This window comes from Malurus melanocephalus, unplaced genomic scaffold (genome assembly GCF_030028575.1).
Source record: "Malurus melanocephalus ecotype Western Australia unplaced genomic scaffold, MMel_1.1 scaffold_885, whole genome shotgun sequence".
Taxonomy (NCBI): domain Eukaryota; kingdom Metazoa; phylum Chordata; class Aves; order Passeriformes; family Maluridae; genus Malurus; species Malurus melanocephalus.
The window spans coordinates 53,211-79,901 of NW_026624117.1; the positions used below are offsets into that span (position 1 = coordinate 53,211).

General features: G+C 41.4%; 3 protein-coding genes across 5 annotated transcripts; all 3 read right to left on the bottom strand.

Moving 5' to 3' along the window:
- Positions 1 to 3,197: 3,197 nt before the first annotated feature.
- On the bottom strand, positions 3,198 to 9,160 carry KRT222 (keratin 222). Of its 2 annotated transcripts, none has more exons than XM_057385885.1 (6): positions 9,033 to 9,160; positions 7,276 to 7,404; positions 6,356 to 6,576; positions 5,989 to 6,065; positions 5,710 to 5,815; positions 3,198 to 4,356 (listed from the first exon to the last, which is right to left on the bottom strand). In XM_057385885.1, the coding sequence occupies exons 1-6, from the start codon at positions 9,126 to 9,128 to the stop codon at positions 4,143 to 4,145; spliced, it is 843 nt and encodes a 280-aa protein (XP_057241868.1). In that variant the 5' UTR covers positions 9,129 to 9,160; the 3' UTR covers positions 3,198 to 4,142. The 2 variants fall into 2 exon arrangements, with proteins under 2 accessions (XP_057241868.1, XP_057241869.1); XM_057385886.1 differs by having other exon boundaries at positions 8,951 to 9,074.
- Positions 9,161 to 11,180: 2,020 nt separating this feature from the next.
- KRT12 (keratin 12) lies at positions 11,181 to 14,618 on the bottom strand. 2 transcript variants are annotated; one of them, XM_057385884.1, is made up of 8 exons: positions 13,971 to 14,618; positions 13,534 to 13,616; positions 13,148 to 13,304; positions 12,654 to 12,815; positions 12,430 to 12,555; positions 11,838 to 12,055; positions 11,491 to 11,573; positions 11,181 to 11,278 (listed from the first exon to the last, which is right to left on the bottom strand). In XM_057385884.1, the coding sequence occupies exons 1-8, from the start codon at positions 14,610 to 14,612 to the stop codon at positions 11,181 to 11,183; spliced, it is 1,569 nt and encodes a 522-aa protein (XP_057241867.1). In that variant the 5' UTR covers positions 14,613 to 14,618. The 2 variants fall into 2 exon arrangements, with proteins under 2 accessions (XP_057241867.1, XP_057241866.1); XM_057385883.1 differs by having other exon boundaries at positions 11,844 to 12,055; positions 13,971 to 14,612.
- Positions 14,619 to 16,460: 1,842 nt separating this feature from the next.
- On the bottom strand, positions 16,461 to 20,749 carry KRT20 (keratin 20). The gene is made up of 8 exons (XM_057385887.1): positions 20,335 to 20,749; positions 19,448 to 19,530; positions 19,086 to 19,242; positions 18,424 to 18,585; positions 18,217 to 18,342; positions 17,852 to 18,069; positions 17,207 to 17,244; positions 16,461 to 16,579 (listed from the first exon to the last, which is right to left on the bottom strand). Exons 1-8 carry the CDS (start codon positions 20,737 to 20,739, stop codon positions 16,482 to 16,484), a joined length of 1,287 nt encoding a protein of 428 aa, XP_057241870.1. The 5' UTR covers positions 20,740 to 20,749; the 3' UTR covers positions 16,461 to 16,481.
- Positions 20,750 to 26,691: the final 5,942 nt, after the last annotated feature.

Here is a 26,691-nt window from a genome sequence, read left to right on the forward strand (position 1 = left end):
GGGCAGCGCGCGGCCCCTGAGGGGCTTTTGGCGCCTTTTTCCCCTCACGGGCAGCGCGCGGCCCCTGAGGGGCTTTTGGCGCCTTTTTCCCCTCACGGGCAGCGCGTGGCTCCTGAGGGGCTTTTGGCGCCTTTTTTTTTCCCCTCACGGGCAGCGCGCGCCCCCCAGGCTGCCGTGAGGCGACAGGAAAACGCTGCGGGGTCCTGTCCGAACCCGAATAAATCCCATAAAGGCAGCGATGGAGTCAGGTGAACCTCCCGGCAGTGCTGGGGAATCCTGGTCTCTGCACAGTGTGGTGCAGAAATGGCTGTTTAGCGTGGCAACGCTTTCAGAGGCGGTTGAGTGGAACACGACGAGGTCTGAGGGCAGCGGGAAGGTGCCGGTGTGTGGGAGAAGGCCAGAGGAAGGGGATGGCGTTAGGGACGGCTCGGAAGGCAGCGACATGGACCCCGGGTAATAAATAGGAGAATATATGTTAATTGTCARCTAAATCAGCCTGACAACTCAAAACACTCAGCTGCTGAATCACACAGGATTATAAATTACCCAGTAGTCTGAGAGCAGTGGAATCATCCACAATTCCTTGCAGAAATCAGCAGAGGTATCACCCACAGGTAAAACGCCCGCAAATACCAAACAAGGTGAACCATCTGAGGGTGAGGAGGATGAAAAGTTCCAGACCTCAGCATTCAGCTTTAAGAGCGTTTTACACTGAAAATTAATCAAAGTGACTGAACTAAATATGAAAACTTACGCAGTGAAGCTTGAAAGTTTAATGTTGAATGTTTGACCTTGAAGGTTTGAAATTGAATGTTTGATGTTGAAACACTCACATGGCCAATAAGATATATTTCTRTCCATTCATGAGGGAAAATTTGGGTGTATCTAAAGGAAAGCCAAGGAAGATGGTACCTGCCGCTACCCAAAAGGATGGTAGAAGGTAAAAAGAAGAAAAACTAACASAACACAGGTTGCTGTAAGTTGGGCCCATTTTTCTTGATGGCTGCAGTTCCACTGGCCCAGTTTTTCAAGCTTAAATAAATTTACTTTTATGAACAAATAAAGAGACAAGAGCTYTGCCCTCATCTGCTTAGACTCTGCTGTCTGTGCCACAATGGACATATATTGATATGCAGCAGAATAATCTGTGACTTCAATTTGATATTAAAGCAAGAGTTGAAAAGATTACTCAGCCAGCAAAATATGTCACTCTAATTCACCAGCTTCACAGGGGCAGGAAAAGGTAAAGAGAAGGTGAGAAAATACTTGTGAGAGATGAAAAATCACCTGTTTTTTCCCCTGCTTTTGACCAGGTTTCTCCCTAGTTTCATGCACTCATTTCTAGTTGATTAATAACATGTTTTTTTTGTTCGTGTAAACTGCATTTAATGTTAAATTGAAAATTAAAATTTTGAAATATTTATTATTTTAAATTTAATTTTAAAATTTGAGTTATTTAAAATGTATTTATTTTTAAAATTGACGTATTTACTATGGTGTTCAGGTATTTTTACTGAAGCATTCCATACTAATAGTTCTAAATAATTACATGTTTTCAAAACCACCAATGTATTCCCTACTTTATTACCTTTATGTTTTTACTGTGCTCTTTGCCTCAGTTCCATCTTGTGATAGTGAATGGTTTTGCCTGTGTACACTTTTTAATATCCTGTACAATATATAAGTAGTTTTACTGATTTAATGGAATTGTTTATACTGCWCCGTGCTCACCAGGGGGGGATATAAAAACTTATTCTTACCCAACTGTTTTAATTACCAGCAGTTTCACAAGCTCTGGAATGAGGACAGACACTTACTGGGAAGTAGGTTGAGACAATGAAACTCATTTTTACATCAGCCGTTTGCAGGTGTGAGTTGGCAGAGGCTCAGTTGGTCTGGATTTAATTAGCAGAACAGAAATGGAAGAATTCTCTGCCACAGAATTAAGCTTCAGTGTTAATTTTTTTTTAATTCATCTTTAAAGTGACCTAAAAATGAGAGTGAGATCTTATTTTGATGCCCACGTGGAGTTCACTCTGACACTTGTGGAAGTTCACTAGTTTGTGAATAAAAGGGAGTTCTTTACATTTGAAGAGATGGAATTTGTGAATAATGTAAAAATAGATACTTACTGAAAGGCGTAAAAAATTGGTTAAAACAAGCATGCCCATTTGAACCAGACCTAAAGTAGCAGGCGCTACTGAAGTCAGTGCCAGGAAGTCCCATGTGAAGAAAATAACCAGGATCATTGGATTTACCAGGAAAAAAGAGTAAGTTTGTAGCAGGAGGACATTCACATGTTGTGGTAAAGATTCTGAGGAAATTTGTGTCTTTCTAATTGCAGAGAAGATCTTAGAAAACAGATTTTCCTATCTGCAACTTTTATTTTGCATTTCTCTTTTACTCCTTTCAAGGATTAAACGTGAACACACAAAATATGCATGGACAAACTCCATTTTAATACTTTTTTAATTGTAGTACTATCATTTACTTTGGTAAATTCGTATCCCTGTTTAAAGTGCCTTAAAGCAATTAAAACTTAGTTTAAATTCAAGTATTGTAAAATGTACAGAGTCTAAGCACAAAAAAAAGCTGCATAGTGAAAATATTGGAGCAGGCTGATACATTCAGGATGCCAAATACTCAAGTGGTAACAACATCAGCTCATGATTCAGGTTATGGATAATTAGCGAGTTTGATACAGTACAGACAGGACGGGGCAATATCGATGCATTGTTCTTACCATGAACAAAGGACAGAAGCATAAYTTAACTCTGAAAGAATCTGTAACATCAGTTTTGTACACATGCCATAAGTAATAAGGCAGATACTGACACTGAAATCGATCCTTTCCATGCTGCTGTAATCCAGCAAATCCTGTGCGTGGGTTTTCCAGATTCTGAGCCCCAGCCACCCCAGTGTTCCAGCAGGAGCTGTGACATCTGCCCTCTTCAGAATCCTCACTAACAATCATTCTCGTCTTCGTACAATCATGTTTGAGTCTTTGTTTGAAATTTGTCTCATAAGGTTTTAAAGAAGGATGGCTGTTCCTCTGTGTACTGGTGCAGGTTGTCTGCTGGGATTGGTTTGCCTACAGCTAGTTTGGGTAGGAATGGGGGGGGTACTTAAGGGGTTGAATCGTACTTTGAATTTGTAGCCCTTATTTTGCCCGGTTAATTTGAAGTAGTAACAGTAGTTACAGTTGTACCCTGGTGTAATAGTGACTTGTCACTTGTACTGCATGAAGAGCATCGTTTACCTGTAGTGTTTGTCAGAAGAGGAATTTGTTGAACAAATTTTAATGCACTTTGTTATAACAAACAAAATTAATGGAATACCAGCATTAAAATGGTTRTCTGACTCCTCCCATTTGAACAATTAGAGAGTAATTTCACTTGCTTTGGTTAACAGATTTGTAGTACAGGTGTGTGTGGACAATAAGAGAATGATTGGTTTTTCAGGGGAAATTACTGCTTCCAAATCAGGGGAACAATATGGCTAAAATGATACTGGATTGCAACAGCATTTTTTAAATGGGTGTGTAAGGATGTAGAGGAAAGACATTTTTGCTCAGTCATTGCCTAAAAAAAAGGAATTAAAAAATACTAGCCACTTTTAAAAGAAAACTCTTTGTTAATAGTTCATGTATTTTAAGAGTATTTTTGTATGTAATTTTTGCTGTTAGAAAGTATTATTTTAAAATATATTTCTAGAAGTATGACAGTTGTGATATAAATTATTGCAARGATTCACCAGTCATTATATGAATGGAATATTGAATAATTAAGAGAAGCAAATATGCATTTCTCATTTTCAGAAAGAGAACAAGTTCTCTCTTACAAAGGCAGAATATGTCAATCTATAAAGTTCTAGTTTAATTTTTRTAATATTGGTGAAATTCTAGAAAACAACAACATGAGAAAATGAAAGGKTTGCATCCAGGGTATAAAACTAGTAGAATTCAGGTTTCTTGGAATCTCCTTGCTCTTCACCCTTTCTTTTGAACAACCTGTATGCTTTTATTGTATTGATCCAAGTGCTTGGTAAGATGTTGTGGTTGTAGCAGACAGCAGCCATGGGAGTCCCTCTACAGTTTATTTCCGGAGCCCGTTGTAGATGCACGTTAGGGGAATTGGCTGAGGTTAAGGTTTGATGGATGGGATGCTGCAGGATCTCCTCATCACCAGCCTGACTTCAATATCGGGGAGGGCTTTCTTTTTTGTGTGCAAACACCCTTCATCCGTGGCTGCCAGGTGGAGATCAAAACGCAAGGAAACAGACTTTTTCCTTAAACGAGGGTTGTCCTTAAAGAAAGAACCTTCCCATTCCTTAATAACTTCATCCACTTTTTCTGTCCTGAAACAAAAAAGCAAATATATTTATGATTTTTTAGGCAATATTAATTATCTGTCTTCAGGACTGCTTTTAAAACTGAGACWGAGATGGCATCATAAAATGTCGAGTTGTTTTATATGGTACCGAGACCCTAGATGTTTCCTTTTTTTTACAGGTTCATTCTCCAGAGAAGCTAAATAAAGGGTGAGAGTTCATTATGTTCTTGTTTTTGTACTTTTAGGTAGACATGGCTACAAAACCACTGTTCCAAACACATTAGGCAGTTTCCAAGGAGAAAGTTTGGAATCCAAGCTTAAAAATTTTGCAAGAAACCTCAATACTGCAGTGGGCAGGACAGAATTCCTGCATTTGAAAACCTTCAGAATAGGGAGGAGAAAATCTAGTTTAGACCTAAACCTCAGAATGTAGATCTGTATTACATTAAARAGAAAAAAGGGCAGAAGTGAAATAGGGACAATTGAAAAGCTAGCTGATTCAGCAATATTGAGGCACCCAAATCTTGTTGATTTAATTCTCTGTATGTTTATCAGAGTTCACATCTGAAAGATGGGCTCAGAGGCCTCACCGAGCTGAGTAAACTGCACCTGGCTGAGCAGTCCTGTGCAGACCTGAGTGACTGTGTGATGAACAAAGCTCACGCACAAAAATAAATGTCACCTGTGGGGTGTGTCTGGTGGGCCTTATGATGGCATTAATTTTTTCAGYAGCTGATTACAGTTCAGTGTTAGGACTGGCCCACTACAGTGTGTTTAAAGGTAACATTAAAAACCAACATGCAAAATATAACATACACAACATATAAAAAAGCTTGAAGAGCGGCAGAGAAAAAAATAAAATGAGGCAATCCAATACTATTAAAGTAATTTCAGGTGAATAACRCATCCTAACAGACTTTCACATGCCCACTTGGGAGCCAGGCTCTCTCTCCCCTGTTTGGGGAAACGTAGGAGTTTCCAAGGAGCAAGTTGGAGCAGCTGAGCCTGAAATTTATGTGTATAAATATGCCCCAGAGGGACTTCCCAAATGTGGTCTGGGCTCTTTGCCTTCAGCCTTAGCGAGATGAATTATTCATAGTTTCATTCTTAACAGAAATAGAAATTACAAATCAGAAGCACCATCATGGTATTGTTTGCTTATGAAGCCAATGCTAATAAAAAGAACTTTTAAATGTAATGTATTGTTAAACMCTGCCATTCAGTGCACCTTCAGGAGCTCTCACTGTGGTTCTGAAGCTCCTGGGCTGTGTGGGCACAATATAATAAAYACCAAATAGCGGAAAATTCAAAGCTACTGAAACATAACCTCCACCCTTTACTTCCAATCGTTATTTTGTGAAATTCCTGTTTATCTTACTGTACAGTGCCATGAGCTTCAGCACTTTCCTTCAAGATATTTCCATCTAGGATTGCTTGTTTTGTCATCAGTTCCACCTTCTTCGGTTTGTGCTTCTTTACACCATCTGTGAAAGAAAATGCAGGCATACACTGAGCAGGCAGAAGCGCAGGGGYGGTACAGGACCTGGAGGTATTTTCCCTGCATTGGAAAAGGTACTTTTTTAATATCCAGGAATTTGTCAGTAGCTGTGAACAGTTAAGGCAAAAATCCCATAAGGAGAARGTGTCTGAAACTCACCTGAAGGCAGTGTAAAGGTTATCTTGCTAGTGCTGGGCTTTTTGTCATCCTTCTGGGCAGGTATTGAGCAACGGAACCTGCAAAAATAAAGCGATTACAGCATTTAATAATACTGAATTATTTTAATCCCCAATTTGTTATGTGAGCAGCTGTGAGAAATCGTGTGCTGCTCTCTGCAATGTGTGTGAGACACTGAGTGCCAGAAACTCTGCAGTCAGTGAAGCTACCTTACAGTGAAACCTTTTCTAAGATTTTATACCCTAATTTTTTAATGATTAGTTAATTTATTTACAATCCAGATTATTTAAATGAGACCTTCCRAAATGGAAGACAAATTTGAGATCTTTTTCTCTAAGCAGCCAAGTACCTGCTTTCTTCTTGCTCCAACAGACTGCGATATGTCGCTATCTCCTCCTCCAGCTTCATCCTCGTGTTCAGGAGAATTTCGTGCTCTCGGAGCTGTTTCTCAATTCCCCTTCTCACTTCCAGCAGCTCTTTTTCCAAGCATTCAATCTCACCTTCCAGATTTTGTAGCTGCATGTGGTACTGCTGCTCTGTGGCACGYAATGAACGTTCCAAACCCTTTTCCTATGAAATTTAATTCATGTTTTAAGATTTGGGAAGTTTGTGTGTAAAGATGTTGTACACATACATGGTTTAATTAAGAAACTATTTATTTTTGCATTATTCTTTAAGAACAGGAGTAAAGCTTTCAAGGTAATCCTTTGGCTGAGAAATTTTCATATAAAATCTGTGGTAATTTAAGATCAAAAGAAAGTTTAGTCACATCTTGTCCAGCAGTCCACTGCCTTGAGTTTACAGATCTCTGGTTTTACAAGTTAAGCAGTGTCCAGCTCAATGCTATACMAAGGGTCTGTGTGCTCTTGGTGCTTTTCTGAACTGAACTGAGCAAACTGCTGACATTTTATCATGAATGAATTGATAAATTTGGTCCACATATTAAAAAAGTCATAAACATGCTGTCAATTATTAAGGCAGAATGACTAGGTGGGGGGAATATCATGCAGATATATGTTTGGGATGTGTGGAAACAGGACACGACGTGTGTATGGAGTGGCAAATCCTGCACCAGTACATGTGCTGGCTCAGTGTGTATGAGTGAGGGCTCTATGAGGGGCTGGAACCACCCAAAGCTGAGTGTTCCTGTGATAGATTTCTGCTGTATGGTGACTGTGACTATCATAGAAATTGACTGTGAGATATTTTATATCAAGGACAATATTTCTTTTTTTCCATGAGATTCCAAGTTTCATATCTGACTCTTACCACAGCGTGGAGAGACTCGATTTCAATCTGCATGTGGTGCCACTGCCGTCGGGCTTCGCACAGTTCTGCTCTGGCTGCCTTTAGTGCTTCTGCATCTTTGTCCATTCTTTTACTTGTATCTTCTTCTAACTACAGGAAACATACAATTATAAAAATATTAAAGATATTCAAACAATTATAATAAATCAGCACATAATATCTAGTTGGAATTTTTGTTAGAGTTCTATAAATGTGTGAAAGCTCACAGTGAGGAGTTAATATTTTCTGTACTGTGTAGATGGAAAGCCCTTATCCCACTGTGTTTGACTGGAAGTGGTTGTCTACATCTCTGTCCCTGGCACCGTTGTTGTAGAGGAATTCTCATACAAATTATCCARTTGTACTGAGATCTTACCTCTAGAGCAAATGGGCTTAGAGGAGGTGCAGATGGTTCAAGCTTTCAAGTTTGAATAAAGTGCTTTGATTTTAATGTATGTTTTATTTCAGGGTGGGTTTTTTTTTTCCTTTTATCCTTTTGAAAGTGGTTTTAAAAAAACTGATCATATGTGGGGTCATTTTAGATTTAGACTTATCCTTGATTTTGATAGTATGTTCCTGCATGTAACTTCCAGAATGATTGTTTTGCTTACAGAAGTTATTTTTCTTTTTTTGATTCTGAGTTTCTCTGCAAGTAGTGAAGATCCTGTAAGCCCTTGAAACAGCACCTGCTTTTTTGCATATTTTAGTGCTTTATGCAGATTCTTATGATGACATCAACTCTGAGAAAAGATTATTTTAAATTTAGATCTTATGAACTAAGGAACATAAGGGTTTTGTTCGCTGGTATGTACTGACAAATTGCGACTTTACCAGGCCATCTTTTTTGTGAGAAATCTAGATCTAGCTCATCTACAAGTGAACCCCCAATGTTCTTTGCTTCCCCTTTTTTTTGCCTGGGTACTGCAGAATTTGACAGGATCAAACCAATGTGCATTGGCTGCTTTGTGCCAGCACCAAGATAAACTTGGCTTCCCTGTCGGGTGTGCAGCTGCCGTGTGTCTGGCACTGCTGGTRGATCAGCCAGGCTGCAGCAGCGTCTGGCCTGTCCTTAAAACAAACCTCCGGGATCCCTGCAATACCTGAGTGCAAGGTGACAGAATACCTGATTCCCCCCTGAATTTCTTTGCATTTGGTGGCTCARAATTGTTTTGCCATTTGATATTAGTTGGGTTTAGAGCTCTTTGTATGTAAACCCCTAACAGCAGCATTGTGTGTTGGTAACATTTAATCAAGCTGTATGAGAGAACAACTGATATTTGCTGAAGAGCAGAACATAGTTTTTACTGGGAGCAATAGAAAATAGTTCTTGCAAAGGTACAGTTTTCTTTACTRGAGGGCTAAAAATGGCAAAGATTGCTGTATATAAAAGGATTCTCTTCAGGATTYTTTTTTGCTCTCAGATAACTACATGGAGCCAGAGGTTACCGTGTTAAAGCCTATGTCATCATCCCTTCAATCCCAGCAATAGCCCGGCTGCAGGGACAGAAAAGCATCCTGATGAATTACACAGCATTGATTCAGCGTGAATCCATACACTTAACAAAATCTATTGCCGATTATTCTAGTTCACATCTTACTGCGGTAAAATCTACATCCCTTCCCCGAAAATTTGCTGCATTGAAAGGAATTACTGTACCTCATAGAGGCTGCGGGAGGAACTGTACGGCCAGGGAATGGCTCCGTACTCTGCAAGGTGTGTGGCTGTGAGGAGGCATTACCTGCGTCCTTGCTGAGCTGACGGTCTTTATCTGATTTCGGGTGATGAGCGATTCATACTTTGCCCTGATCTCTCGGCGGAGCCGAGCCGGCTCCATCCTCCTCCTCCTCCTCCTCCCATCCTCCCCGGCTCCCGGCTCCGCTGCCGGCGGCGCGGGGCTGCGGCCGCGGGGCCGTTAAAGCGGCAGCGGCCCATTTCGGGGAGCGCGGGGGCCTCTTAGCCTGTCAGCCCGTCCTGGCAGCAGGTTAATACAGCAGAGGATAGCACTGAAGTAACTATTCCTAAATTATGTGCCGAAATTAATTTATCAATGTCTTAATGTTTTTGTTACCCTGTAACTGTGGGTTATTATAACCTAAAAAATGTGCGGATAAGAGAGAAAAAGCAAAAGATAAAGTTTTAGCTGCCCAGCATGAAGTGCGYTGACTGGAGGACAGGAAGGGCAGAGCCACCCAGAAGCACACCTGGATTGCTGGTAGTGCTACTGGTACCTCCACCATTGTTAGGGATGCCACAGAATTTCCATCCCTGAAGGTGTTTGAGACTCAGTGAGATGAAGCCTTGGGTGTCTGAGCTGACTCAGTGTTGAGGATTGTCCTGTTTCGGAAACGAGCTGGGCTCCTGGGCATCCTCTCACCCAACACTGTGGTGGGTTTATGGGCAGGAAGACACACGGAGGGAGAGGAACCAGCATTACTGCTGGTGAGTGTGTTGGTACAACTTGTGGTAAGKGCTTTGGCTCCTCTTCTGCAAAGGGCAAAGTTCTGGTGAATGTACACTTCAGACACATTACTGCTGTCAGAAAAAGGGTCTGGGTTGTCCCTGGGTTGTACTGTTGGTGTTTCAGTACTTGTGCTGAGTGTTGGCGTGCTCAGTATACACAACACACAGTCTTTGTGGGGTTCTTACCCCTCTCCTGAAGGCTCCCAGGCAGGTCCAGCACAGGTTGTCTGCTTTGCTGTGCTATCAGCAAGTGATTCTTCATTTCCTGGCTCACTGGAGCACGGTGTGATCCCAATGATCTTGTCTGCTAAGAATGGCTCTTACCTATTTTATTTTACCTCTTGCTTATTTTTTTTTAATGGTAGTGCACAATGTCAGATATGCAGTAAAAAAAATGCAGATATCAGTAAAATTTAAAAGTTTACCAAAGAGAGAATGCATTTTAAGCTGTATTTAAGAATATACCTCAAGGAAATTATAAAAGAGGCAGTGAACTTTTACAAGACATGCATCTTTTTAGAAGTCAAAGTATTGTACCACTTAAAAGTCCCCTGGTGTGAAAAGGCTTCCCTGTTCTTGGCTGTGTCTGCTGGCACATATGAAAGGATCCTGTGTTTGGATTTTATTTTCCTTAGCTGACAGTCTTCCAGTTGACCTGGACTGAGATGGGAAGGTTTTGTTGTCCACACTCTTTTCTACAAGTGTCTCAATTATCCTTTCTATGTAGTTCTAAACCCAAAATATTGGCAGTGTTTGTCATTGATGGGATGAGAACAGTTACATAAGAAAACCATTAGGAATCCATCAAACAAGCACAAAGTCTTGTATTTGGATGGTATAAACTAATGCTTTCTTTTTCCATCTTTTTTTTCAGGTATGAAGGGAACACCTGGCTATAAGATCCTTGATGACAAAAGGTAGGCAGGTATTAGCAATTGTGTGTTTCCTAGAATTTATGGAATTTTGAATYCTAGCTGCTTTCAATGTTCATATTTTATTGCTGGGTCACCACACAGATGGAGTGGCTCATGGAGAATGAAGGGACACTAATACCTTAAAGCTTGTTGAGTCCTTTTTATTAGTGATGAAAACTGGGAAACAAGGTTAGAACAGCAAGATTATTTTATCTATTGATTACTAAAGATTATAAAAAGGCAAATCTGATTAAATGTGTGCTTCATATTTCTGGTTATTGAACAGAGATTTGATGATATTTTTAAAGAACACCGTGGAAATCATACAGGTAGTGCTGACAGTGAAGCAGGAAATATACTGCATGACTGCAAGGAATGCAAGTGCTGACTTCGTCTTATCTAAAAGATTCTTAGTACAAAGCCAAACGTATTATCATTTGATACAAAAGAATAAAATTATTTATCCCTTTTGCCTTGGAGCAGATGGATCCTTTGCCACATCAGATTGTGCCTCATATCTTCTCTTCAACTTCCTTAACGTGGGATGCAACAACTTTTCCATCTACCACTTCTTCGACAATTGTCTTGATCTTTCTTGTTTTGGTTGGATCTAAACATTGTGAACAAAACAAAAAATACTTATCAACATGTTAAAGATGATAAACTCAAGTTGCACGTACATGACCAAGTATCCCCTTTTCCTTTCAAACTGGCTTCTGATTATAATGAGCTCTATGATGTAGTTAAACAGGATAACATGTATTATTTGATTTAGAAGAATGACTTTAGAAACAAAATTTTATTCAATCAAGTTCTACCTACCCTGAGAAGAATCCAGTGATTGTGTTTGAGATTTGGACCCTGTCAGGGATGAGCTTTCAAATGTAACTCCCTGTCCAGCACCCCTAAAAGGGAATCAGAGACAATGCAATATTGCAGAATGTTCAGTAGGATCAGAATAAATTCCCTTTTCATGGTGACATTAATAGATTATTTAAATTCTGAGCAGAATGGCTCACTCTTCTCAGTCACAGTGATATTTCAGATCACTCTATGTGCCTTACTGTCATTGGAGAATGTTCCACTTATTTTATCTCTTTTTTTCCTGGAAAGGATTTTGCTTCAGAAAATAAACCCAAGTAGATATTTCATGTCAATCAGTTYCTTACACAAACTCGCCATCCAGCAGGCGCCGGTAGGTTTCAATCTCCATTTCCAGACGAGTCTTGATGTCTAGGAGCTGTTGGTACTCTGCGTTCTGGCGCTCCATGTCAGCCCTGACCTGGAAAAGCTGRGACTCCAGGTTCCCGATCTGCATTTGGATTTGTGACAGCTGAGCGCAGTAACCACCTTCTGTTTCTGCTAAAGTGTCTTCCAGGGATTTTTTCTGTGTAAAGATATAAATAATCTCTGGTTAAGTAAAAAAAAAAAAAAAACTCTTTACAAAAATAAAGCCAACTGAAGTAGTTTAAGGGAGTAAGTACAGCTGCATTACTTAGGTTTCATTTTCTTTTTGAAAACACCAATTTGAAAACTGTCCCTTTTCGCTTCCCTAAATGTGATGTAAAAACTCATTTGCTTTGTGACATGCTCTTTGCAATCCAGTTAGCTATATTACTGCTATATAGGAAATGACAAGAATATAGGATTTAATTGGAAATAAATGCAAATCCTCAATCCTATGGAATAGGATAAGGTCTAAAAAGACTTTTGAAGTTGCTGAATTGGCTCTGAGCAATCAGTAACTTCCCTAGAACATACCATGGCAAGCTGAGACTGCAGCTCTATTTCCAAGCTCTGGAGAGTCCGTTTTAAGTCYGTGATCTCACTCTTTCCTGACTGGAGCTGCTCAGTATTGGTGGAGATTTCCTTTTTCAGCTCCCCGCTCTGAAATGACAAAGAAGACTGGGGTGTTATTTTACTGTTCCAGCTAGAGAACTTGTTTTCCCAAGCATTTTGCTGAATGTGCTCTCTCTGGTTGTTACTTTTTCATTGAACCACGCCTCGGCCTCTTTACGGTTTTGCTCAGCAATGACTTCATACTGTCCCCTCATGTCATTCAGAAGCTTSGTCAGGTCAGTCCCTGGAGCAGCGTCCATTTCCACGCTGACTTGGCCAAGTTCACTGCTTTGGATGCCTTGAAGCTCCTGGAGAGATTGAAAATTAAGAGAAGGTTCTGTTAATAAAGGTAAAATAGTTCTACCAAAATCTATGTAAAGAAATATACATGATATAAATTCTATTTTAACAAGGATCTGTAGCATGTGTATATATTTCTGGCACTCTTTCACTTGCACTCTTTCACTTAGCAAAAATAATAATAAACAAAAATATAGAAACTATAATAAATAATAAAAAAATAATATCAAACAGAACCAGTAGTGAAATCCAGGAACTTCCAGTGGCTTAAGTAAGGGAGCAATTTGATGTTTTACAATTTCATGTGTCTTGCTATGAATTCACAAAGGAAAAAAATAACCTCTTCGTGATTCTTCTTGAGATAAGCCAGTTCTTCATTCAGGCTTTCAATCTGCAGCTCCAGATCTGCTCTGGTCAGGGTCAGCTCATCCAGGACTCTGCGCAGACCATTGATGTCGGCCTCCACACTTTGCCGAAGAGCCACTTCATTCTCATATCTTTGCATAAAGGGATTAAATATTATTTTTAATGTGGCCAGTGAGGTCAAATGCAAACAATTAATGTGTTTTATTGTAGCTTTAATATGAAAACTTAATACCCATAACTATTATAATATAGTTTAATAATTGTATTATAAGTATTCTACAAGGAAAGAGATTTCTAATACAAAAGATTTTTTTCCCTAAGATATTAGTAAGAGCTTTTCTAGCATTAAGATATCCTTACTTCAGTCTGAAGTCATCAGCAGCCAGTCTGGCRTTATCGACCTGTAGAAGGATCCTTGCATTGTCGATGGTTGCATTGATGATCTAGAATACAAACAGTGTTCAGAGAATGATGTTACAGCCCAAAGACTTCATGGCTTTGTAATGGTTTTAAACTTCCTGTTCTACAAGGGTTTGTAGACCTGCATTCCATCACTGCCTTCTCCTTTATTCAGATTAGACAAATCACTGCGTGACACAGCTACAAAACTGCTTTAATGTACAGGAAAAACTCAGCACATGTCACCAGTGCAAGGTGACAGAGGTCGCTGCAAGCTTCGGAACCAAAGGATAAATGTGCTCTTGGTTTCCGAAAGAACTTTGTTACTTTCATTCATTCTATTAAGAGAATTGCAAACATAAAGATACGTTAAATACATCACTACATTGCTTTACTACCTTGTTTCGGAGATCTTCAATGAAGGGGTAGAATTTACTGTAGTCGTTCCCAGATCCAGGGGTGCCAGTGCCAGGGCCACTTTTCTCATACCACTCACGGATTTTGCGCTCCAGCTCAGTGTTGGCATCCTCCAGAGATCTCACTTTGTCCAGATAYGCAGCCAGACGGTCATTGAGGTTCTGCATTGTCTCTTTTTTTGAGCCAGAAAGGATGCCACCATCCCCAGCACCAGCAGGGCCAAASCCACCTCCAAAACCAGCCCCTGAGCCACCACCAAAGCCACCTCCAAAAGCAGCACCTGAACTGCTACCAAAACCACTTCCCAAACCTCCCCCAAAACCACTGCCTAAGCCACTTCCATAGCTACCACCCAAACCACCTCCAAAGCTTCCACCAAAGCTGCTTAAGCTACTCCCAAATCCTGCGCCTGAGCCTCCCCCGAAGCCCCCACCAAAGCCAGAACCTGAACCCAACAGAGAAACAGCACCAAACCCTCCGCCAGACCCCCCACCAAACCCAAGCCCACTGCCACCAAAGCCTCCTCCACCACTAGAACCGGACATCCTCAGAGATCCCCCGCCAAGTCCGCTCCGAGAGGAGAACTGCCGGGACCCGCCACTTGTGCGCACGGAAAGGGCCATGGTGCTCGAGGTGCCCGGATCTGCTCCGTGGAGGATACAACAGAGAGTAGGGCASAATAGGAGTAGGGTCAGCTTTATAGAGGAACAGCAGTGGGTGTTTCAGGAGGAGTCCCCACCTCCCGGGGAGAGCTTTCACTCACTCTCTCCCTCCTGTTTGGAGGGGATGTCGGTTTCGTGTATTCTGACCAACCGAAATGATATGTGCCAACCGAAATTGCCAATGGGAGTGGAAATCTGGTGCCCTCCAGGTATTTGTATGAGGGGAAATGGGTGGAGTGGTGCTGAGACATGACGATTGTGTTCTGCCATGTGCAATGGAGCACAAAAGGTTCTTTTCGCATGTAAATCCCTCCTAAATAATTGTTTTGTCATTGCAGATTCAGTGYTTCCTGGGTTTGGGGCTGTTATTACAGGAGTTTGCTATGTCAGCAGAGTGATCCCTTTGATCCCCGCTTCCCAGTGTGTGTGGCAGGAATGTCTTTCTTTTCATAGTGCTTTTCTGGCGGGAGTCTCTGCTGGATTAGTGCTCCTGGATGCTTGATAGGAAAAGTGACCATCAGGTGTTCAAGGCAAATGGATGTTCAGTGAGCTGCAGGGTGATCATTAATATGAAAATATAAATCTACCCAATAGAMTTTGGAATTGTGTTTATGTCCTAACACTTTCATCATTTCAATACCTCACAGTGATATGCATGTAGTCTATAGCATATAACACTTTGTACTTTGGAGCTAAGAACTGACCATTGTGTCTACTAAATGTTTGCTGTTATCTCAAAATAAGGAATCTGATTTCTGTATTAGGTACTTTTTATAATACAAATCTGAAGATCAAATGTAGCACTTCTGGGTGCAGGTTTGGGCATGGGAACGTTCCCAAACCAGTATATTTTTCTTTTGAAGTTATTTCAATAAATGGAAAATTATTTTTCCTTTGTCCTGGYTTAATTATATCATTGGATTTGTCAACTGAAATGTATTAATTTTTGATTTATCCRCACCCAGGAGCATGGGGTGCTTTTGGGGCAGAAAGGAGCGGAAGATCAAAGGTGTAAGTAAAGCATTTCTGTGGAAATGAGCTGATAGCCTGGTCTCAATGACTCGGGGCAGTGAAAGCAGAGGATTAGTTCTTTGGCAGCTGTTTATGTACCGTAAATAGTTCTGGACAGGTGAGGTTTCATAGGGAAGAGTTTTGTGTGTTTAAGTTCTCAAGAGAAAATGTAAACTCCTGGGACTGAGGATCCAGGTGTGGCACAGGGGCCTCCCTATGGGACAGGGAACATTATTGGCACAGAAAGATTTGAGAGAGATTATTTCAAATATATTCTTGCTGATAAAATAGCTTGCTGTAGTCCCTGGTGACATAATCATTCACAGAGTGTAGAAAGTATTAAATAGGCTTCTTCAATTTATTTTTTTCATGYTAATTTATTATGAAAAGCAAATTAACACTTCTTACTTATTGGAGAATCAGGTTTTAATGAAGTGAAGYTGCTTTATGTTTGAGTGGGAATTCACACTGAGAAAAGGTGTGCTGTATTGATGTCTCAATGCATTTTAAAAACCTAATACTTTCATTTTTATCTRTGTTGGAAGCAACAGTACATTTATACCAGGCTGACTTGATTTTTTTTTTATCAAGATACTTAGTCACTATGTTAGTAAACACAAAGTCTTTTTATGTTGTAACTCACAGATTTTTATTAATGCACCCCCACAAAAACAACAACAAAAGTTGTTTAAGATTTGATAATTKGGCATTTTTCAAACCTTCTGGGGTTTAGGATGAATTAGATCATATTATTTATAAATCTTTTAGCTTTAGCATCAGCTCCAGGAAACTCACAGGCGTCTCCTGTGCTGGTGCCATTTACATCTTCTCTTCGATCTCTCTGACCTCAGAGGAGACAATCTTGCCATCAACCACCTCTTCAACTATTGTCTTGATCTTCTTATATTTACTTGATTCTGTTACGGAAATTGAAAAGAGAATTAATTAAATGCAATGTACATTGACAGAGTAATATTGCTGCAGTATTAGCAGTCGATGAGGAAATAGCAAAAAGCATCTTCAATCCACAGGTACTTGAGGTAAACTTTTGTGGTTGGCAGGATGTGGCTTATCCTCCTTTGGATATGGTGTATGTATATGGTRTAGTTGTACACATCTGTAGCACAGATTTGTAGACCTAAAACCTTGGAACAGACTTACACCAAGTTGGAAATTTTTGCTATGAAACTGGGTATGTTACTTGGGASCTTCAGTCTCCCTGTGCAGCCAGCGGGGAGAGGCAGGTACTTCTGTGGTTCTCTAGAGGGGAATTCAGTAACTCTCTCTTGTTCACTTGGCCTTTTGAGGAGTCACAGAATCACAGAAYGGGTGAGTCTGTGATTTTACACTGGGCACCTGAATTGTATATATAAACCCAGGTTTGTATAGTCCCTATAGGGTAACCATACAGTTGATTGCATTCTTGATGTGAGATTCCTCTGGCTGATTATTTGCTCTGAAGATGTTGTTTTATATCAGGCTACTTCATTCCATAACATTTCAACAGGCAGCCATCAAAACAGAAAGAAATTGGTGGGACATACCTTTTTCATCGTCTGCCATTGGTGTTGCTTCTACCGTCCTGTTCAAATTAGAAATTAGAAAACATAAACATATGGCAACTCATGCATTGAAGAAACATCCTTGTGCATTTCCTATGTGTTTGATAAAGACAGTTAATCCCCTTTCATCAAGATATTTAACCAGGAGATAACTCAGTAAAATGAATTCTCTCAGTTAAAGTGAAACTTGCTAAGCGTAAGCTGGAGGTAACCTGCAGACTCATCTCTACATCTGCAGTTAACCTGCAGACTCATCTCTACAATGCCAGGACTTCAGCTCATGCAGGTACACCAGTTCCTGAACCAGGACAGTTGAACTGGCAGAATCTGGGGGCAAGTTCCACTCTCTGCTTAACCCACATGGACAAGTTAATACGAAACTTCATTAGTGGTGTTCCTGGCATGTGAGACCTACCCAATTCCCCAGCTCAAAGAGTGACAGTCTGTAGGCTGGGAGAGCCAACCTCAAAATTCCACAGCAGCTTCAGCAGCCCAGCCTGAACTGCAGTCTGCTCTGATTCTGTGGCTGAGAACTGGGCAATGGACTTCCCCCACCCCAAAGCAGTTGGAAAGTGGCAGATCTGACACAAAAACCAAAACAACAAGCAAAGCCATGTGTGTGCTCACAGTTCCTCTCCCTCCAGCAGCCGGCGGTACGTGGCAATCTCCATCTCCAAGCGAGTCTTGATATCCAGCAGGCTGCTGTACTCATTGTTCTGAGCCTCCATGTCAGCTCGGAGCTGCCTTAGCTGAGCCTCCAGACTGGAAATGGCTCCCTGTATCTGGGCAAGCTGGAAACTGTACCGTGCTTCTGTTTCAGCCACAGAACCTTCCAGGGTCTGTTTCTATAGTCCATGGGGAGAACAGAGACATMTTATTTAGAGGATACATTTTGCTGTTAAAATAACATTTTGATTGTCGAGCCCCTCATTCCTCTATTTATCTGTGTAACTCTGCTATCCACAGTCCTTATTTTGCTTTTTGTTATTTACCATGCTCAGCAGGGACTGTAATTCCAGCTCCAGGCTCTGGAAGACCTGTCTCCGTTCTGTGATYTCTTTCCTTTGGACCTCCAACTTTCCAATACTGATGGTAACTTCCTCRTTCAGTTCTACTATCTGGAATGAGCAATGGAGAGACTGTGAACTACAGCCAGGCATGACCAAGGTTCTTGCTGATGTTTAAGCAGTTGACTTTACCTGCTTTTCAAAACGTTCTTTGGCTTCTTGGCGGCTCTTTTCTGCCATTTCTTCATATTGCTTCCTCATGTTTTCCATAATAGCAGCGAGATCGACGCCGGGAGCAGCATCCAGAGCCACGTTCACAGAGCCAGACACCTCTTTGCGCAGCCTGCCACAGTCCTGCAGCAATGGGGAATGTGTTAGCACCAGCTGCAGCGAGCTGTCACTCCTGGGTGTTGGACACAAACTCAACAGGACTMATCTGTCAATAGTACCTCAGGGCAAGACAGCTTAATCACCTTGTAAATACTGTTCAGGGCACCTCATCTTAGAACAGCTTGCTTACTTTATAGCAATAAATGTTATATCATAGATAAATGTATCATAAAAATTGTTTCCTAAGCGCTGGACTTATGGAATTGGGAGTAGAAGTCATAGCTCCCATTTGTGTACTTTTTGGGGTAGCAGTTCCTAAACCATAAATTATTCTTAGAGAAAACCTTCACTCCTTTATTCCTGGAATGGAGGAGTATTCAGCTTTTGATCCCTGACAACCTGGGTGTCCCTTAGTGCCACACCTGGTTATGCTACTTCCAGGAGAGATAGAAATGCTTCCTAGTGAGAGTGTTTCTGTTTGCCACTCAAAACCCCTCTCCCCGGCAGTGCTCAGCTGTTCTCACCTCCTCATGATTCTTCCTAAGGAAAACAAGTTCCTCGGTTATACTCTCAATCTGGGACTCCAGGTCAGCTTTCGTCAGAGTCAGGTCGTCACGGACACGGAGCAGTCCAGTGATGTCACTCTCCACACTTTGCCTGAGCAGGTGTTCATTCTCAAACCTGTGCAATAAGGTGCTTTTTGTCATTGCTGGAATGCAGCAGTTTGGTGTGAATGTTAGAATCAGTAACTACCACAGTCATTGTAAAATTTTCACTAAACTTAAAGTTGGAAAATGTTCACTTCCCAGCACTGATTCCAGTACCTGGAAGCTTTCCTAAATAAGAGGACCATGAAAGAGAATTTATATAAAATCATGGAACTTACTTCAGTCTAAAGTCATCAGAAGCCAGTTTGGCATTGTCGATCTGCAGGACGAGCCTGGCATTGTCCATCTGGGCAGCAGCAATCTAAAGGAAATGGTGGACAAGTGATGAAACTTCGCACAGAAATTCACATTGATCCTTTCCTGGGAATGCATACTGTAAGTGGGCTTCATCCCACTTCACTTCAGCTGTATGTTAGTCAGCTGGCTTTAAAGCTCAATTCCATCTGAAGTACATGAAAAGAATTAGGGATGTCCAAAAGGCAAAATGTCCTGCCATAACGTAAGTGTATTGAATAGTTAGGATGAACTGCTCTCTTCAGAGCTTTTAAAAGCTGTGAAGTAGAACTGATAAAAAATAACAGGGGAAAGACTGAAGGAAGTTCTGGAAACATGATTTGACAAACCTGTCAGTTTATTGCTGGGACTATTTATTTGACAAACCTGTCAGTTTATTGCTGGGACTATTTCATTGTTTCCAGTGGTAATTTACTGTTTTAAGTAGTGATCCTTAATTTTTTTTCTAAGTGTTTGCCCTTCTTTTCTTAAAACTCACTTTGAAATAGACTGTTGCTAAGCTATATTTAAATATGTAGATTACCATTAGWACTTTCCCTAATTAAAGCCACCTAAGGCAAATATCATAGGACTAGTTAATTTTGAATCAAAGGTTTTTCCGGTGTGAGATTACTTACATCTGCAGGCATATATCTGGAATTACAAATGAAGTAAAATCTGTCACTAATTTGTAGCTGATCAAAATTGAGCATTTTTTTTTCTCAGCTGGGCCAATTACAATTTGGAAAAGCACATTTTCTACAACAAATTATTCTCTCTCTCACTGATAATTGCAATTCCTATATTTCTYGAGTGCTCTATGATCTCTTACCTTGCTGCGGAGTTCTTCAATTGTTTTGAAGTAGGAGCTGTAGTCCTGCCCTACGCTTMTGGTGTTCTTTTCATACCACTCCTTGATTTGCATCTCAATATGGGAGTTTGACTTCTCCAGCGAGCGCACCCTCTCCAGGTACGAAGCCARACGATCGTTCAGGTTTTGCATAGTTGATTTTTCATTGCCAGCGAGCAACACATCACTGCCAGTGATGCTGAGTTGGAGGCTCCCTCCAAGGCCTTGGCCAGAGCTGGTGCTGGTTGATATGCGGGTGCCATACCCCCCAGCTCCTCCATAGACACTGGGTGCCTGGATCTTCTGGACAGACATTCTCCTGGTGGTCACATTGCTGACACTGGGTGCAGAGGACTGGACATGGATGCTGCGGGTGGAGAATGCCATTGTGCTCTTTGTCTTCTGGATGTAGCAGGGAAGCCAGCACAGATAGAGACAGGGCAGTGAGGAACTGAATGTGAACTGTGCACCTTTATATCAGGTTCAAGAGGAAGCACAGTGGCTGAAACCCCACCTATGTTGACGCAGAATGTCATTGGTATCAGCACAAAGAGCACACAGGATATTGCCCCCCCTCCCCATAATTTGAAGGGATTCTCATCTGTTCATCTGTCTTTGAGGAACACTCCCTGGGTAGATTGCTTGCTTTGTTATTTTGAAAAACAGATAAAGCACTGTTKAATCATTTATAACCATATACCTGCAGCCAATCCCTACTGTAGCCTTTTGGAGCAAATGAATAGGTTCTCAGCCCCCTGTGCAGTGCATGAATTTGAAATGAGAGTTGTGTGTATGTGACAAGAGATTTAAAATATTTATATTTGTATTTCTGTTGAGTAAACAATAATTTGGGCTTTGGGACAGTCTAGAACRTATATAAATTATTAGAAAGGAGGCAGCTGTACTACCATATGAATTCATCTCACAGTAAGCACAGACCAATATCTGCACTGCCAGTGGAGAGTGGAGGCTGTTGCCATCAGCTTGGATTGACTATGCATTCGTCTGGTATTAAAAGACCCTTGCAAGTAGAATTTGAGCTTTCAGTGGACTTGAGATTAAATGGGAAGAGTATTTCTTTGTCCTTAAGTGAAGTAAGAGGAATGAGAATATTGGTAACCTTCAAGCCCACTATGTTTCACATGTGAGATGCTGAGGTGGTCCATAGAGTGGCGGGGAAATGCTGAGCTCCAGCTTCCAGAAGAATGATCCTCCAGTCCTCCTGTGTGGCTGAAGTTGAAGCAAAACAAGTTTCCCTCTCACCTCATCAATATTCCAGAAACCACCAGCTAACAAGTGCCATGCTGGGGGGTCTGTTCCCAGCCCAAGGGCTGTGGTCATTAACAGGAAACCAGCTGCCTTTGCATGGCATGAAGAAACCAAACAATCCTACAGCTGGTCGAGGGGAGGCTCCTGGGCTGACTGCTGTACGCTTGATACAGAAAGTGCATGGAGAATTTGGAAGCAAGGGAAGAACCTGACTGCTGAGGGGTTGTTAGTGCTGCAGGAGAGCAGGTGGCAGGTGTGTGTTGGGACAGTGTGGAGGTGCAGCTCCTGGGGCATTGTACTGACAGCACTTTACTATGTTACTGATGTTGTCAGGGAGAACAAAGAACACACATGGCTTGTGTTGGTGACAGCAGCTGCTCTATGTACTGATCTCCCACCTCAGGCAAGGAAATTGGTGAGACACTGAGCTTTGGAGGCATTGAACTGTGTGTTGGAGGCACCTTCAGGTTGCTGAGAGCACCCAGCCCAGAATATTAGGGAATTGGTACTGCCAAGTTTTTAAAGTTACTGTGCAACGGATCAGTCTAACTGGTATTGGCTCAAGGCAGAGAGTTAAACTGTTGTACYTGGCTTTTCTGGAAACACAGCTAAACCAAAGCAATCAGTGTCCAGGGCAGGATTTTTTTTTTCTGGAAGGATGCTGTGGATTGTCTTTGGACCTTGAACTTCTTTGGGTGTAACTTACCATAAAAACCTTAATGAAATGTGAAACCAAAGTACACTGGCCATGACATTTGGTATGTCATCACAGAGACTCCATGGACAATTTTGTCCATTGAAATTATTCAGTCTAAGTAAGAATTATTCATTTTAGTAGAGCAGAGCTTGCATCTTTAGAATGTAAGAGGAGTRCAGAAGAGATCCTGCTGTTATTACATCCCTTGGCTCTATATYTCACTGCCTAGATCTCTGCAGGATTTTGTGGCAGTCTAGTTAAAAGCAAACATTCCACTCTGTTTTCTCAGTATTTATTAAAATTAGTTTCCATGTTACCTTGGTGATATTTTTTTTTTAGTGAGCAAATGAAAAAAGAAGTCAGCGATCTGAATTAAAGTGAGGAGCAGGGTTAGGTCAGACATTTGCTTTATTTTATGGCTCTGTTGCTTTAGTTCAAGCTGAACCTCCAGCAGTTATTTTCCTTCCAGGATCCTCTAACCTATTAAGCAAAAGTATCCCARATATATGCAAGGGGAAGCATGGAGCAATGGCATCCATGTGGAAAGACTGAATTTTCTTAGCGTTCTTTTTATTCTAACCCCTAAATTGTTCACTGACAATTTCTTTGGTCTTAACATTTTAACATATACTTCTATCCCTCCCCAAAAGCTAGAATATTTGCAAGGATATTTGCAAGAATATTTGCAAGAATATTTGCAAGAATATTTGCTAGGATCAGGATAGGTTCACAGCAGAGGTGGGGTTTGCTCCTGGTTTTGGTTCAGTACACTTTTTTCCATTAAACGCCTTGACTGGTTGTATTAGTCACTGGAAACTGCCAGAGAGAGCCCCAAAGCTGCAGTCATGGCAGTGAGAGGAGAGCAAGGCTCCAGCCAGGCTGGAGSACGAGGACCTTCTCAAGGCCATCAGCTGGGAGTGGCCTCGGCCTCCTCCACCCCTGGACTATGCCCAGGAATTTACTGCAAGAACATGGGCTGCCTCGTTTTTATTTATTTGTTTTTATTTTATTGGTTKTAACATTAAGTTACYTAAATGGATGCTGGACTATTTTAARTCTATTGTCCAATATTGCAGTTTTGTCAGCACTGAAGAAGTGCTGCAACATTTTGCTGGTGCTTTAGCACAGCAGAGCAGTTTCAGCTCCAGACTCGTTGTGGGAGCTGTAGAGGACAGTCTGCRGGTTCACTTCCTTTCAGTGACATGCTTGGTCAGAGTGGATTGGCTGTAGACATAATAAAACATTTATAGCAACTCTGATGAATTGTTTGATTTTGTGGAGAAATGTCAGCTGTGTGACAGAAGTTCCATGTGCATGGAGATAAGTCCTGCAGGGCCCCGATAACGTGGATGCCATTCCAGCTGACTCACCTGTGCTAACCAGCCATGGGCAACCAGCCTGGAGAGTTCAAGGAAAAATGACACACCCAGCTGTGGGTCTGCATTTCTGCTGCCTTTAGGTGGAACAGATGCTTTTCTTTTGGTGGACATAGAGACTTAAATAAAGCAAAGTCTGTTAGTTCAGTCTGTAGAAGTGATCCATTCTAGGAGTGAAATCTGCCACCCTTTTGTTAGTCCCTGTAACTGGGTTTAGCGTCATAAGAGTTTGATCTAAAAGATCTACACTACAGTCATGAAAGGATAGTTGTGCAAAGTGCATTCAAGAGGGATGCATTCCGTGTACAATGTTCCAGCTGTATTCCAGTATTCAGTATTTCTGGGTCTGAGAATTTCCCCTCCTTCTCTTCTTAATCACATTTGCACCTCCTGTTAATGCCAATGTCTGTGAAGCCTGCCATCTCCAAAGAGCAAAGCAATGTGTTTTGTACCCTGCTGAATGGGATCAGAGGAGAGAAAGTTCTGGGTGATCTCACCAACTCAACTGGATTCACCTAAGCCCTGAACATTYGCAGCTCAAGATCTTACACTGTCTGCCTCACATATTTTCTTCCCCTCATTTCCCTCTCCTTTTTATCTTTTGTCCAATGAAAATATCTSTATCATCAAACACTGCACCTTATTTCTTTCTGCTTGGAGCTTTAACCAGAGGGGTAAGTTAAAACATTACTTTACATATTTATGGTACTTAGAGAGGTGTTCCAGCTCCTGGAGTTGTGCACGARGCAGTATGTGGGTTCCAATCCCTCCCCAGCCACAGGTGGAAAATGAAAGTCAGGAGCTGCCTTTCCTGTCTCAGCTGTTCTCCTTGAACAGAATCAGATCTCAGTGCCAACAAAAACAGCTCCAGGCCACACAAACGAACCTTCTCTTTTTTCTCCCCCAAAAGTGCCATTAAGATTAGCTCTAACATTGGACTGCTGGCAGATCTCTCTCCCTTAAAAAACCCTGTGCAGCTGAAGTGTCAGGGGAATGAGAAAACCAGTGAACTGGAGAGAATTGCAGCTTAYTGGCTCTCTCAGTTCCACAATGCTGGAGTAGTTCAGTGTCCATGAAAAGTATTGCATATTTCTATGATTCAGGAGTTAAATAGAATTTTCATGATCCTGTGCAAATATATGCACACACTGATTGTATGCCATAAAAGATACATATGAACACACTGTATTGCATACGTTCACATCTGTATAGATTTTTTGCTAACTTAAAAAGAAAAAATTCTTGTGGTTTCAGGGATCTCACTTGTGTCACACTCGGAGCCCCCAAATATGAAGAGAAACTCAATTTTTCCTCAGGGTATAATTGCACTCATAATGCCAGGAGGTGCCTGTGCAGAGGCACAGCTGCTGGTTCTTGTTTGGGGACCTCTCTGGAATATCATCCTTTCAGTGCATCCCAGCAATCCCAYGGCATCCCCACTCCAGGGGTTTGTACAACCAGGAACAAGCTGTGGGCTGCTTGGAACCCAAAATACCATCCCAGCGTCAAGATCTGTGTCAGGAAACAGGTACTGCAWGAGAAAAATTAAGGAAACAGGCCAAAAATCTGTCTCCATACTCCCCTGGAGAAAGTCTGGCACTGTGTATCTCACACAAATACTGCAGCAGAAATTTCCAGTAAGAAATCGTTCCCCAGCCGCAGGAGCCCCGGAGCAGCGGCAGGAGCAGGGACAGGATCCGTGCGGATCTACCTGGTTGTCACTAGAGGCCACCACCGRCCTTCGGAACGGAGCTGCCTCCAGCCCTCCCTGTGCTGCGCACCGCGGCAGAATCCGTGCGGAACTTGAACAAGGGAATAAACTCACGGATTACATAACGAAATATATCCTATTATCCACTTTCCTGGCCCTATGTACAGAGGAAGTTTATTTACATCKCTCTTATGGCCAAACTTTTAGAGGATTATTTCTCTTCAGAGCCACCAACCGTACTTAAGGAATTCAGTGCTGTGTATGGATTGGGTTTGAAAGCAATGGCAAGAATAGGCTATCGTACTAAATTTTAACATCTGAGTCTTTGAGGACAGGGAGTGTTCATTATCCCTTTAAATTACACCCTTTTTATGAGTGATGCTTGAGTATCTCAATTTTTAGGCAGCGATAGGCTGTAGATATTAAAGAAAAGGTTTATTCAGTTGTATTTTTATGGGGTTTTTTTTGTACAGTAGCAATGTCATTTCCAGTGGATCTATTCTCAGAATGTCTGGAGACTGTCTCTTATGAGAATAACCTGAAAGTAGAGCCTAGGTGCTGGAACAGCATTCAAAAATTAATTATTTGTCTCACCAATAAGACATAAACATGTTTTTTCGTTCCTGCTCTGGTAACTTTACGATCACAATTTCTGTCTGCTTGAAGCAACGTTATGGATTTCCTGCTTTGAAATTGTTCTGACAAGAGTCACTCCCAGTTTTTTGTTTGATGCATTTGATGTTTTATTTTCTCGCATGGATGGTTTGGGGGTGCAGAGCTGAGCCAAAGCCGGTACTTCTCTAAAGGCAGCACACCTTTAACTTCTAAGTTCTAAGAAAGAACTGTAGTTTGTAGCTACTTCAGCCTGTTTGTTTCTCTGCCTGCTCCAGCTAATTATGACTCTTAATTGAAACACATTTTTCCAAATTATATTCCTCATTTTTGTTGCTTTCTATAGAGCCTAATTACAACCCATCACATCAACTCCTTTGGACTTGTCCTTAGGACATTGGAAAGCCAAAAAATTTACCCCCGAAGTCTATATAGTTATTGAAAGTGTCTTTACCACAGCTGGTGTTATGACTTTATGCCTTTAAGCTTCTGATGCATATTCAGACATTCAAAARGCAAATTAACATGTCCAGAAGAAGCAGCTCTGCACCTGCCTCATCATTAGGTCATGTCTTGCAGTGGGAGYTCCTGCCATAGGGACTCTCCAAACTGTCCAACACTGATGCTTCTGTTTCATGGAATATTTTTGCAGATGATTGGTTTGTGCCAGCCCT